At 44.4% G+C, this 14,054-nt stretch overlaps 1 protein-coding gene across 3 annotated transcripts in view; it reads left to right on the top strand.

The window, feature by feature from the left end:
• The window catches only part of LOC107386025 (pbx/knotted 1 homeobox 2), a 340,801-nt gene that overhangs the window by 320,833 nt on the left and 5,914 nt on the right, over nt 1-14,054 (top strand). For all 3 annotated transcript variants that reach the window (XM_054730428.2, XM_015960183.3, XM_054730427.2), the window contains 4 exons: nt 1,489-1,624; nt 2,563-2,660; nt 11,918-12,037; nt 12,223-12,299. In XM_054730428.2, the coding sequence (XP_054586403.1) occupies nt 1,489-1,624; nt 2,563-2,660; nt 11,918-12,037; nt 12,223-12,299 (431 nt within the window). The remainder of the gene's footprint in view (nt 1-1,488; nt 1,625-2,562; nt 2,661-11,917; nt 12,038-12,222; nt 12,300-14,054) is intronic.

The raw sequence follows: 14,054 nt of genomic DNA, 5'->3' as shown, positions 1-14,054 counted from the left end.
TTCACTTTTTGAGTGGAATTACTGAAATAAATCAAATATTGTCATGATATTCTAATTTCATGACCAGCACCTGTGCATCGCCACACACCGTTAGCACACATGCACACGCACACACATCATTGGTCAACCTGTGGGTGAGGGGTGATGGCTGAGTCTTCACCCCTGCTTCTTCTGCCCTCCAATCTCTGTCAATCAGGTGGGGCTGAGGGTCTAGAGCTACCTGCGGGTCTTTGAGGCTGTTGCAAAGATGGATGGGTGGGAATGGATGCTCATGGGTTAGGACATGGTCTGGAGGCCCTGGCCTGTGCTGCAGCATGGTGAGTGGCTGTCTGTTTGCATGGGATCTCGGGCATCTTGGACTGCCTGCTGCTTTGGAGGCTATTCCTGGAAAAGGGAGGACCCTCCACTGTTTGGCCCCACAATTTTTGCGGCCAAAGGTGTCCTCTCAAACTCCCATCTTCACAATCCCTATGGATTGGGGACATGGTTGGGGGTTGGAGATAAATATACCTGAGTATCTTAAGCATAACTGTGGAAGTTTATCCCATGCTGTCTGATAATTTTACCAATTGGAACAACATTAATGGTAAAAAGATTTGGTCAAAGCACAGATCCCTGTTGTACACCACAAGTAACCTTAAAGTAAGAAGATGTCTCATTTACATGAACTGACTGAATTCTGTCAGACAGATAAGATTTTAACTTCCTCCTCCAACCCCCATAAATTCCTGTGTGTCCTCCCACAGCCCTCCCAAAGAACAACAGACATCAATAATAGCACAAAAAACGTCCGACGTGTTTTGTAAACACTGCTTTTTTTTAGCATATTTTTAGATCTGATGCGTTGCTACCAGAAGTACGGTGCGAGAAGTCAGGTTGCACCCAAGATGCGATTTGTGCAGTTTGAGCTGAAGCTGAATGCTATGAGTGACAAAGTCACACAGTGTTGGGGAAAAGATGGTTCAGAGCTATTATTCTGTGTAAGTTTGGCACCTGTACTGACAATAAATTTAGGATTATTCTCAAATGCACAGTTCTAGTTTGTCAAAGCTTATTTTTATAAAGCACAAGACTATTTTTCAAGGATAAGTAGGACTCCTCCTGGTGTGTAGAGCGTCATCTTCTCTCCAATTTTCTAGAGTTTTGTTTTAAAGTTCATAAATGAGAATTAAACCAGGGAACCAATTTCCTGTGCTTAATTTCCTTCTTTGTTAAAGGGGCAACATCATCTAATGCCACATGTAAAGAGGAAGTAACATTATGAACTAAATAATCAATTTGTGAAGATCTAGAAATGAAGATATTGCCCTCTGCTAAGTTCCACTGAGATGCTGAGGACAGCACTCACATCATGTCTGTTAATCCTTTGGTAGACTCAGGTCCAAATGCATTTTGGTCTATTTGTAGCAATATTCCAATATGCTGTTGCCAGTGGTTATTTGTACCTCTCTGAATGCAGCTGTTCACTGTGTCTCATGTGATCTCCAGGAGCTGATCCAAGCCTCCTCTACATCGTTGACTTCAGTTTCCAGTTCTGCTAACCCTTCAGGGATCGTTGTTCCCACAGGAGGTCTGCAGCAGGGTGCAGTCACTATGACAACCATCAACTCCCAAATAGTTTCAGGTGACTACGTGACCACAGCACAAGCAAACCTATTTTAGTGAAGTGATATTTTTGTCTCATGTTGTTATGTTTACTTCTGTTAACAGTAGAGCCTTTCTCACTGCAATTAGCAGGCTTTCCTCTCGTAGCCCCAAAACATGAAGGTTAGGCTAACGGGTGAATCTGGATGCTATTTAGTTGAGTTTGTGTACGTGGTTAAGGTGTAATTAGTAGGTTTCCCTCAGCGCTTTATAAGACTGGCGGCCCACCAGGCTTTGCTTGGCCACCCACCAGGCAAAGCGTCATGCCCCGCCCCTCTCCCCCACCCTACCGTGTCCACTGACAGGAAAGGCGCAACGAAACTAGAGCCCTCCATCAGCTGATGCTGGTGAGAAACAGCAACACACCCCCACCCCCCACCCCCGCTCTCATGGAGGAGCGCTGGTGGACGGAGCGCCTGATCCCCCCCAACCCAATGGCTGAAGCCGCCAGGCTTAACTCATTTTCCGGGGGAAACCCTGAATTAGGGTGAATGTTGTGTTGGTCCTCTGTTAATAAAACATATTAACAATGGTATGATATATCTACTAACAGTTTTTTGGGTGAAACACCAAGCTATTATAAGTCCAGTATTATTCTGACAGCAGCTTTAGCTCTGAAGGTGTGTTGTGTTTATGGTGTTCTGACTAATCCTGCCCAGAGGACATCCATCTCACTTCCTTTGATCCTGATACCCTGTGGAGCTCCGACACACACCTCTGATGACCTCTGATGAGTGATCAACACTAATAAAGCTAGGAGCAATAAGACCCCACCCTCAATTTAATTAGAGGGGTTGAAGGTCATGAATGCAGCTTGATTCAAATCATTAACATTTTTGTTTTCTTGCTCTAGTGGTACTGTGGGATGTGGAGCTGCTGAGGATACTTGATTCTTATTGCAACGGTTTTTCTCCTCAGGTGGGACCCTGTACCAACCTGTTGCCATGGTGACATCCCATGCACAAGTATTAACACAGGCACTACCTCCAGGACCCATCCAGATACAGAACTCACAGGTGATAATCCACTGGTGTTTATGTATTTATTTATTTTTCTTAATGTGTTTAACTGGATATGAATTAACAAATAAAATAAACTCTGTCAACTCTGTACAAGTTACATCTGAAGAAAAACAGCAGCATTAAAGAAATGCACCAAGAAAGAAAACTTGTTAACTAGAAAGATGTCAGCCATCAGAACAGCTCACACTGTCAGAGACCAGAAAGCGACGGGTCACCTCCCCACCTACCCAACTGACGGAGACCGGTCATACATTACTTCCTTGTTAAAATATGTCCAAACTGCTAAATTCTTTACTTCTCTAAGGTGACTTACTAGCTCTGCATTAGCCAGCTAGCTAAGGCCAAGGGGTCAGTACGTGTGTGAGATGGGCGTTAGCCAAAGGCTGGGTCCTTGGTGGTCTGATCCTCGGCTACAAAGCTAACTCTCAGTACATGGAATATCCCATCTCTGAGCCAGAGTTTATGTTCATGTTTATGTTTATGTATTTATCAGACGTTTTTGTCCAAAGCGACTTACAAGTGATAATCGGCATGTTACCCTTGAGGCTAACAACAATAACAACAACAACTTGACATCAATCATGGAGAGGAGGGAACGAGGAGTGGACAGTAGAGAGGGGGGACGTGTGCAGGGAGGGTGCTAGTTAAGAAGATGCTCTCTGAAGAGCAGGGTCTTCAGGAGTTTCTTGAAAATTGAAAAGGAAGCCCCTGTTCTGGTAGTGCTTGGAAGGTCATTCCACATTTGTGGAACAATGCATGAGAAGAGCCTGGATTGTCCTGAGTGTGGTGTAGGCACTGCTAGCCGACGATCCTGTGATGACTGGAGCGGCCGGGCCAAGACGTAAGCCTTTGCAAGAGGATTCAGGTAGATGGGAGCCGTACCATCTCGGACTTTGTATGCTAGTGTTAGCAATTTGAATTTGATGCATGCTGCTAGCGGTAGCCAGCAGAGCTCAATGAACAGAGGGTTGACGTGTGCTCTTTTTGGCTGATTGAAGACCAGACGCTCCGCTGCGTTCTGGACCATTTGAAGAGGTCTCACAGCACAGCCTGGAAGACCAGTTAGAAGGGCATTGCAGTAATTGAGGCGGGAGATGACGGTAGATTGCACCAGGAGCTGGGTGGCATGTTGTGTTAGGTATGGTCTGATCTTTCGTATGTTATACAATGCAAAGCAGCATGAATGAGCAACAGAGGAAACATGATCTCTAAAGGTCATCAATCACAACACCCAGATTTTGAACTGCCTTTGAAGGAGCCAGAGATAGGAAGTCATTTTGGATTGAGATATTGTGCTGTTTGGATGGTTTTGCTGGGATGACAAGTAGATCAGTTTTAGAGAGGTTGAGTTGGAGATGGTGGGATTTCATCCATTTTGATATGTCAGAGTGACAGTTTGATATTCGTGCAGAGACAGTGTGGTTGTCCATTGGAAATGACAGATAGAGCTGGGTGTTGTCTGCATAGCAGTGGTAGGAGAAGCCATGTGATCGAATGATCTCACCCAGAGAGGTGGTGTATATGGCAAAGAGAAGAGGTCCTGGTACAGAGCCCTGGGGGGACTCCTGTGGCAAGATGGTTCACGGTAGAGGATTGTCCAAGCTAAGATACACTGAATGATCATCCTGTGAGGTAGGATTCAAACCAGGCATGTGCTTTCTCTGTGATGCCCATGCTAGAGTGTGGACAGAAGGAAGCCACGGTTGACAGTGTCAAATGCAGCAGATAAGTCAAGCAGGATGAGCACTGAGGATTTGGCAGTCGCTCTAGCTTCTTTTAAGGATTCCGTCACTGCTAACAGAGCAGTTTCAGTGGAGTGGCCCTTTTTGAACCCAGATTGGTAAGGGTCAAGCAGACAGTTTTGTGAGAGGCATTCTGTGATCTGCTTGAAAGCCGCCCTTTCAATGATTTTGGACAGAAAAGGGAGGAGAGAGATAGGTCAGTAGTTCTCCACATGATTTGAAGGAAGAGATGTTTTTTTTCTAGCAGCGGTTTAACCTGAGCATGCTTGAGAGAGGTCGGAAATGTACCGGATGTCAGTGAAGCGTTGATCACATGTGTGACTGCTGCGGCTACTGTAGGAGCAATAGCTTGGAGCAGCTTAGTCGGAATGGGGTCAAGTGGGTATGTAGTAGGGCGGCTGCATATGAGACACTTGGACACACAGTTCTCAGTGAGAGGGGAAAAGGAGGAAAATGAAGCAGTAGGGCTTGAGATAGTTGGGCTAGAAGGAGTTTGTGTTCAGGAGTGGCCAGCTGAGTAAACTGTTTGCTTATAGCTGCCACTTTGTCAGTGAAGAATGAGGAAAAGGTGCCAGCTGATAGATTGTTGGTAGGAGGTGGAGATGTAGGGTTGAGCAGAGTTTTGAATGTTGAAAATAGTTTCTGAGATTCAGTAGAGCTGAGAATTTTGTCAGTGTAGAAGGCTTTCTTTGCATCAGTGATGCTGGCAGAGAATGAGGACAGTAATTCATGAAATTTCAAATGATCACCAGGATCTTTTGTTTTTCACCATTTCTGTTCCGCAGCTCTAAGATTGGTGCGTAGAGACCGGAGGGTATCATATAGCCAAGGGTGCAACTGAGAGGATCTAGCTGGTCTAGTGGCTAAAGGGCACAAGATGTTAAGACAAGAGCAGAGTGTGGAGCAGAGTGACTCGGTGGCATCATTCACTTCATAAGCAGAGAATGTGCTGGGAGAAGGAAGAGTGGAGGCAACAAGTGAGGAGAAGTGGTTGGGTGCCAGATTACAGAGGTTGCGGCGGAATGAGACCATTGGGGAGGAAGCAGTGGACCTCCCTTGTAGAGTCGTGCTGAAATGGATGAAGTAATGATCAGAAAGATGCGGCGGTGTGACAGAGATTGTGTCTATGGCACAGTTTCTGGTGAAAATGAGGTCAAGTACTTTTCCAGCTTTGTGAGTTGGAGGACTTTGTACTAGTTTTAGATCAAATGATGACATTAGTGACAGAAAGCCTGATGAGCTGGGATTGTCCAGATGAATATTCATGTCTCCAAGGACCATTGTGGGACAGTCGTGCTCAGGAATGGAGGAGAGCAGGGTGTTGAGTTAATCAAAAAAGTCTACGAGTTGACCTGTTTGGCGATATATGACAACCAAAAAGAATTTTTTTGGTACAGTTACCTGGATGGCATGGTATTCAAAGGAGTTGTATTTAGTGATGGGTAGCAACTGACTGTATATCCATTTGTTGGAAATTAACATGCCCGTTCCACCACCTCGGTCAGATGCACGAGAAGTGTGGGAGTTGGTGTGTGAGGTTGAGAGGTTTTGGCTAGAAATAGTTTGACTCACCTCGATGCATGGCTCTGGGTTGGAAACAGTTTACTCAAGAGGGGTTGCATTTTTTTTACCACTCTGGAGTTGCTCCTAATTAGAGGTGCTGAGCTGGGGTGGGCAAACGTCTTGCTCCCCATATGTATGTCTGTATGTTGGGGTTCATCCCGGTGAATGAAAGGGTAGCCTCCCTTCTCCTTTGTGTGGGGAGATCAGTCCTAATTGTGGTTTTATGCACCAAACTGCAGATCAGACTACCCACCCTTTTTTGAGTCTCTGGAGGGGTTGCTGGAGGGCATTCCTTCTGGTGACACCACCGTTCTCCTGGGGAACTTTAACACTCGTTTGGGCAACAACAGTGAGACATGGAGAGGGTGGTTGGGAGGAATTTCCCCCTTGATCTGAATCTGAGCGGTGTTTTGTTATTGGACTTTTGTGCTCATCTTGGATTTTCCATAGTGAACACCATGTTCAGGCATAAAGGTGTCCATATGAGCTCTTGGCACCAGGATACTTTAGGCCACAGCTTGATTATCTACTTTGTTGTTGTTTCATCTGATCTGTGGCCATATGTCTTGAACACTCGAGTGAAAAGAAGGGTGGAGATGTCAACTGACCACTACCTGGTGGTGAGTTTGCTTCAATGGTAGGGAGGATACCTGTCAGAGCTGGCAGACCCACACTGTGTTGTAAGAGTCTGCTGGGAACTTCTGACCGTCTCCTGTCAGTAGGAGCTTCAATTTCCACCTCTGACAGGACTTCAAACTTGTTCCGGGGAGGCGGGGGGACATTGAGTCCGAGTGGGTCCTTTTCCGTGACTCCATTGTCAAGGCGGCTGACCACAGCTGTGGCCGCAGGTTGGTGCCTGTCATGGTGGTTGGTGCCTGTCATGGTGGCAACCCTGGAACCCACTGGTGGACACCGGCAGTTAGAAAGGCTGTCAAGCTGAAGAAAGAGAGACTCCAGAGGCAGCTGGCCATATCAGCAGTCCAAGAAAAATACAGCTCAGGTGTCCTCGAGACAAAAACTCGGGCATGGAAGATGTTTGATGAGACCATGGAACGAGACTGCCGTATGGCTTCCAGGAGCCTCTGGACCACCATCCAGCATTTCAGGAGGGAAAGCGTTGCACTACAAACAGTTTACAGTGGGGAAGGTGTGCTGCTGTCCTCGATTCTAGACATGGTGGATCAGTGGGCAGAGTATTTCAAAGACCAGCATGTCTTCCATGTTAATTATTTTTAAACATTTATTTAACCAGATACGTGGACTGAAAACTCATTCTCATTGGTTTGGCCACTCGTCAGGCTAAGCGTCATGCCCCGCCCCCTCCCCGACCCTACCGTGTCCACTGAAAGGAACAGCGCAACGAAACTAGAGCCCTCCATCAGCTGACACTGGTGAGAAACAGCAGCGGAATGTGTGCAACACCCCCACCCCTGCTCTCATGGAGGAGCGCTGTCGGACGGAGTGACGGTGGCACAGGAGTTAAGTTGCCGCCCTGTAATCGGAAGGTTGCAGGTTCGAGCCTCACTCAGTCTGTCACTGTCGTTGTGTCCTTGGGCAAGACACTTAAACCACGTTGCCTACTGGTGGTGGTCGGAGGGACCAGTGGCGCCTGTGCTCGGCAGCCTCGCCTCTGTCAGTGCGCCCGAGGGCAGCTATGGCTACATCGTAGCTCATCCCCACCAGTGTGTGAATGTGTGTGTGAACGGGTGAATGACAGAAGAAATTATTGATCATCATGAATTATTGATGGTAGATAATGGAATGTAGGTAGTGAGCTTCAGTGGTTTCTGCAGCTCATTCCAGTCTTTGGAAGCAGCAAACCGGAATGAGGAGCAGTCAAAGGAGGTGCGAGCTTTGGGAATAACCAGAGATGAAGTTACTGGAACATGAATTGTGCTAGTTGTTGGAAGTGATTCGTAATAAGAGAAAATATGATGGTTCTACCAATGGGGAGGAGGGGAGGAGGTTTCGAATGTTTAAGTGCAAACCCCCCAAAGCTTTACGACTGCAGAAGTAGTCATCAAAGGTCATTGTCTTCATGCCAGAAGCTAAAGAGGTATCAGTAGAGGAGGAAGGTAAAGACAATAGGGTTTGATAACTGGAGAACTAGAAGCTGGCCCCGGGTTTGGTTAGATGTTCCCAGAGATTAGTAACCATCATAACCCTGTTTTCAGAAGATTTAGAAGTGGAATGCGTCCCACTCTTTGTGTCAGGTATAGTGTCAGGAAGTCATTTAGAGGTATGATGAAGTTATCTTGTAAAGCCATAACACACATTAGCTGGACTAAGCCTGATAATTCAGAGGAAGGAGGAATGGGAAATGGTGACACTTTGTTTCCAAGCATCCAGTTACCTGCACATGGACCTCCACAAGGTGTAACTAAGGGTGGAGGGGCTGTGCTGCAGTCTTGGGGCTCATAAGGAACTTTAACATTATTACAAAATGTTAGCAAATAGGGGCAGTGATGAGTGGAGACATTTTGTGTTTCAGGGTATAATACAGGTTTAGGAGTCTCATCCAACAAATGTCCTCTTTGTGATGAAATCCTCTTCAGGCTTTACGTCCTCTGGACCCAAACAATCTCCAATCTTACCAAATATCAAACCAGCAGAATGATGGTTGTGAGCAGCTCAGCAGTAAATCCAGGTTCCAGGTAGGTGCTGAAGGCAGGAGGTTGTTGCAATTAGCACCTACTTAGCAGCAGGCAAAGCCCAGGCTCCAGGTGGCTGACACAGGCCCGGCCCAGAAGGTCGAAGCAGAACCAGGCTCTTGAGGGGTGCAGCAGGACCAGTCTCTGGGAGATACAGAAGAACCAGGATCCAGTGGGTGTAGCAGACACAAGCGATTCAGTCCGAAGATGAAGGAAAGTCTACTTCAGGCTAATAGAAACCAGATACAGCCAGACAGAAACCAGCAGGATCCTGGCTGAAGATGGTGGAAGTTTGTGGGTTTTAGATAGTTAGAATTAGGGATCCACCACCCCACACACCAGGCATTTGTTTACCAGGAACGTGGTCGAACAGACTGACTCAGACTGCAGGCCTCGTCTCTGCAACATGGGTTGAGGTGGAGAAACAATACAGGACCATCTGCCAAATTGCAAGTCACACACACACACACACACACACACACACACACACACACACACACACACACACACACACACACACACGCACACGCACACGCACACGCACACGCACACACACACACCTTTGAGAGTCTGAGAACTTCAAAGCACATTACACTACATTGTAAAATTCATCCATACACACACACATTCAAACCCTGGTAGTGTTGAGCTACAGTGTAGCTACAGCTGTCCTGGTGCACAATGACAAAGGCGAGACTGCCGAGCACAGGCGCCACCGGTCCCTTCGACCACTACCAGCAGGCAACGTGGGTTAAATGTCTTGGCTAAGAACTAACCCTAACCCTAAGGACACAACAGGAGCCTTCTCTGCCAGGAGTCGAGATTGGTCCTACAACTTTCCAAAACTGGACAACCCTCAACCTCCTGAACTACTGCTGACAGATCTTGCTACACACACATCTAGTTACACACACACAAATCTAATAAGACATACACAGATCTTTTGAGATTGGTTTCTGCCCATAATCAGCCATCATTAATATTAGTTGAAGTGGTAATAGTTGTAATAAAATGTGTGGTATAGGCACTAGTGGAAAAGGAAAAGGCTGGTGCCAACAGCGTGAAAGCACAGCTAGATCTCAGCCCTTATTTTGGACCTTCAGCTCAACTCCATAGTGCAGTTTTGCTTTTTTCAGTTACTACGGATTGCTAAAGTCTCCTCCTTTCTCTTTCACCTCTGTCTCCGTGTCTGGTCGGAATTACAAGCATTCAAAAAGCAATAACTATAAAGTTTGAAGTATCAGACATGACATTAAAAGCAGAAGCTTTGATGCTCCACCTGAGAGTAAATCTGTAAGGCTTGTCACCAGCATTCAGACATTAATTCTGTTTGCTTCAGGGCCAGAGAGGACACGGTAAAAGAAAAAAAAGAAATGAAAAGTCAAATGAGGCTTTTAGACGTCTGCCTCGCTGTACTCTCTCATGCTGCTGCGGTGCCGGTGTACCATCAGATGGCTACACCTGCTGACTCCTCCCAGAAAATCATCCTCACTGCCATCCAAGGCATCCATGCATGCAATGCTTCACACCTCATCTTAAAAGTCGCATGTTTTTTGTAATTTTTTTAAATCCTTTATATATTTAAACTTTAAGTCCAACAAACACTTCTGCAATTAGAATTGGTCCTCAGTGCTGACGAGACTAAGCTAATGTTGTTTTCTAACTCTAAAAAAAGACCTCTAAGGATGCCCTCAGTGACCACTCTTGAGGGAAACATCATAGAGGTGGTCCACACATACAAAAACCTTTCAGTGGACACTTGACTCCCTCCCCTTCAAGCCTATGTAGATAATCTTTTGAAGAAACTCAAACTCAGACTGGATTGAGGTTAGTGCTTTTTTGTTAAAACATGTGAAAAGTGTGTTACAGTAATCTAGACGGGAGGAGATAAAGGCATGGAGAACCATTTCAAGTTCATATTTTGACACCAACCTTCACAGTTTGGAGATATTTCTTAAATGATAAAAACAGTTTCGGACCAACGTTTTTGAGTGGCCTTCAAGAGACATTGATTAGTCAAAAACATCCAATTGTCTTAAGTTTGCTTTGACGGCAGAGGATAAATGACCAAGTTTTAGACTAATCAGGGGAACCATGCTCTCAGGGGCAATGGTCACACATTCAGTCTTTTCAGAGTTTAACTGAAGGAAGTTATCTTCTAGCCAGCTGGTGATAGCGGATAGACATTCTAGTAATTCAGACAGTTTATAGAACTCAGAATCCTTAAAGGAGCAGTACAGCTGAATGCCATCTGCATATAGGTGATAAGAGACATTATGAAAAGAATCAATTATCTGTCCAGGAGGGTGTATGTACAGTAGAAACAACGGTGGGCCCAAAACAGAGCCTTGGGGTACCCCACAGAACAGATACTGACAGTAGTAGTTACCAGTTGAATTAATTATAGGTTCACTAGAATAAATACAATAAAGTTTATCTCTCACCAAATAGAATGTTTACTAAGAAATCACAATGTATCCATAGAAACACTACTTGGTATATATGTTGTGTGTGTGTGTGTGTGTGTGTGTGTGTGTGTGTGTGTGTGTGTGTGTGTGTGTGTGTGTGTGTGTGTGTGTGTGTGTGCGTGTGTGTGTGTGGCACAAGATCATGAGGACACACAGCACGTTAATAAAATAATGTGGTTCAGAGTCTCCAAAAGTAACTCAGCTCATGCCCGCCTTTTTTATCTTATAATGGAGGACACCGCAGACTTTCCAGCACGTCTTAAGCACCGCCCACAGGCTTGGGGATTTCCACATTCCTGAGAAGTCCCTCAGATTTATATGTGAACACTACACCGCCTGTTTGAGACCAAACTCACTCCACCCAGCCCGCCCAAACCCAACCGTGCCGACGCTAATGAGTAAGCGCAATCATTCAGGACTCTATAGCTAATAAATGCACCATGGGGTGGTTGTGAAGCTTAGGTTATCATTAGTTAATCATTAAGTCCTGACTTGTTAACCATTAGTTACTCATTAAGTAAGCCGGTTTTGTAACATGTTACAGATTAAACAAGTGCTCAACACCTTTAATAAAGAAGGCTAAATTATTTTTGTGTGACAGAACCAAGTTAAGCTAGGTCTGGTCTGTTTTTGTTCTTTTACGCTCATACACTTGACCAGCAGCGACCTTTAAGATACAGGAGAAGACCGCCTGACTCTGTTTTAACAATGAATCTAATAATTATGTTACCATAGAGACACTTTAGATGGTGTCTCTGCTCTTGCCACTAAATACAAAAGTCTTGTAATTGTCATTGCTTTTAAATCTTGCCGTGTATCTTTTGAAGGTGAATGTAGACCTGTCCTCTCTGTTGGACACTGAAGACAAGAAGTCCAAGAACAAGAGGGGTGTCCTGCCCAAACATGCCACCAACATTATGCGCTCGTGGCTCTTCCAGCATCTCATGGTGAGGCTGACAGAAAGGTCTGAAATTTTTGCCAGCACCAATAATGAGCCTTGATAAGAATGCTGTTTTGAAGAGGTCTACAGTCAGAGAGGACTGGATGGACAAACTGTGACAGACAAGTTGTTTAAACGTCTGTTACAGAGGCAAATCTCACAGGAATCCTTCTGTTCTCATTCTTGTTTTAGCATCCGTACCCAACAGAGGACGAGAAGAGGCAGATTGCGGCTCAAACCAATCTAACCCTTCTACAAGTCAACAACTGGTAACAATCTTATATGTCCTCAAAGGACAAACGGCTACGATTCCTCATTTAGAGAGGAATCACCCAAATCTTCCTTTATCCTTATGTAGCGTTGACAGTCTGGACACCTTTTAAAAAACAGCTGAAGACCCTTTTATTTAAAGCAGCTTTTACCTAAATATTCATTTTTCTTATTTTTAACTCAAAAATTTAATCTTTCATCTGTCTGATGTTAATCTAATTCTGTTTAGAGATTATTATGATTCAAGTCTTTGTTTTATTTTGTTCTGATCTACGTGAAGCACTTTGTGATTCTATGTCTGTGATAAGTGCTATATAAATAACATGTACTTACAAAGTGCTTAACATTAAATATGGAAAAAAGACAATAAAACAATTAAAAACGCTGTAAAAAGTAAATAATCAGAGCCAGTTTAAAACAATTTAGGACAAATTTAAGAGTAATAAAAAATAAAATGAATATAAAATAATATAAAAACACAAAAATAATCCCCCCCCCCACACACACACACACGCACACACACACTGACTGTATTTAGATCTTGGAACAGGATGATAAAATTTACCAGAGGACTTTGTTTCTCTGCTCTGCTTTTGTAATGAAAGACTGTCACATATGTAGGATGGTGCAAGGCCATGAATACCTTTAAATGCAAGCATTATAACCTCAAACTTAATTCAAGAGCCAATGAAGTAATGAGAGAATTGGAGTGATTGTTGACAGCTAGGGTTGTTGGTGAGCAGACGTGCAGCTACGTCTTGGACTAGTTGTAACCTGGCCAGATGTTTCTGAGTTAGACCTGCATAAAAAGCATTGCAGTAGTCCAAACGGGAGCTGATAAAACATATACGGCTCTTTCTAGATCATTGCAACTTAAAAATGGTTTAACTTTAGCTAAAAGACGGAGCTGACAGAAGCTAGTTCTGACAACCGAGTCAATCTGCTTGTGGAAATTCATGCCACTATCAAATATGACACCAAGTTTCTGACATGATGTTTTAAACTCAATGCTAAAAAAACAAAATCTGACAGTGTGACAACAGCACATAAAATGGGTATCATGAGACAGTGTGTACATCGATACTATAGCACCAGAGCTCTTGTAAGAATTGTAGAAATATTCAGTCCAATATGTGACAGAAAGTGTTCCCACGTTTTAACAAAAACATCATCCTTGCAGTATAAATGACATGTCAAGTAATCAAGAGAAACATAGTTGAGTATAACCCTCTGTCACTGTAACTTGCAGGGAATTTTGTCAGCTATCCAATTCAGGAGAAGACATTATCTAGCACAAAATTTCGCATTCTGTAGAGTCTACTTTAATATTTATCACTGACAATAGGATCAGCCACTCCAAGTAACAAAAATAAGGGATTATTGTTTAAGTTAACAGACAGAGTTGTATTCATTTCCCCTCCAAAAGTCTGCCAGAATTGTTTCACTTTAGCACAGGACCAGAAACAGTGCGTAAGAGTACCAACCTCAGTCTTATACTTCAGGCACTGTGAAGATGCACTCAGGCACTCATCAACCTGACCTCAACTATCTCTCACCTAATGTATCCTCTGTAATCTCCAACCTTGGAGTAAAAATGGACCAGGCTCTGAAGATGGATGCCCAGGTCAATAACACAGTTAAATCATGTTTTTACCAACTAAGACGCATCTCAAAACTAAAGCACATCCTGAGTGTACGTCTTCTGAAATCAGTGGTCCACACTTTTATCACCTCAAGGCTGGATTACTCTAACT

The sequence above is a fragment of the Nothobranchius furzeri genome, chromosome 10 (assembly GCF_043380555.1).
Source record: "Nothobranchius furzeri strain GRZ-AD chromosome 10, NfurGRZ-RIMD1, whole genome shotgun sequence".
Lineage (NCBI taxonomy): Eukaryota > Metazoa > Chordata > Actinopteri > Cyprinodontiformes > Nothobranchiidae > Nothobranchius > Nothobranchius furzeri.
This window is presented reverse-complemented; position numbering and strand designations above follow the sequence as displayed.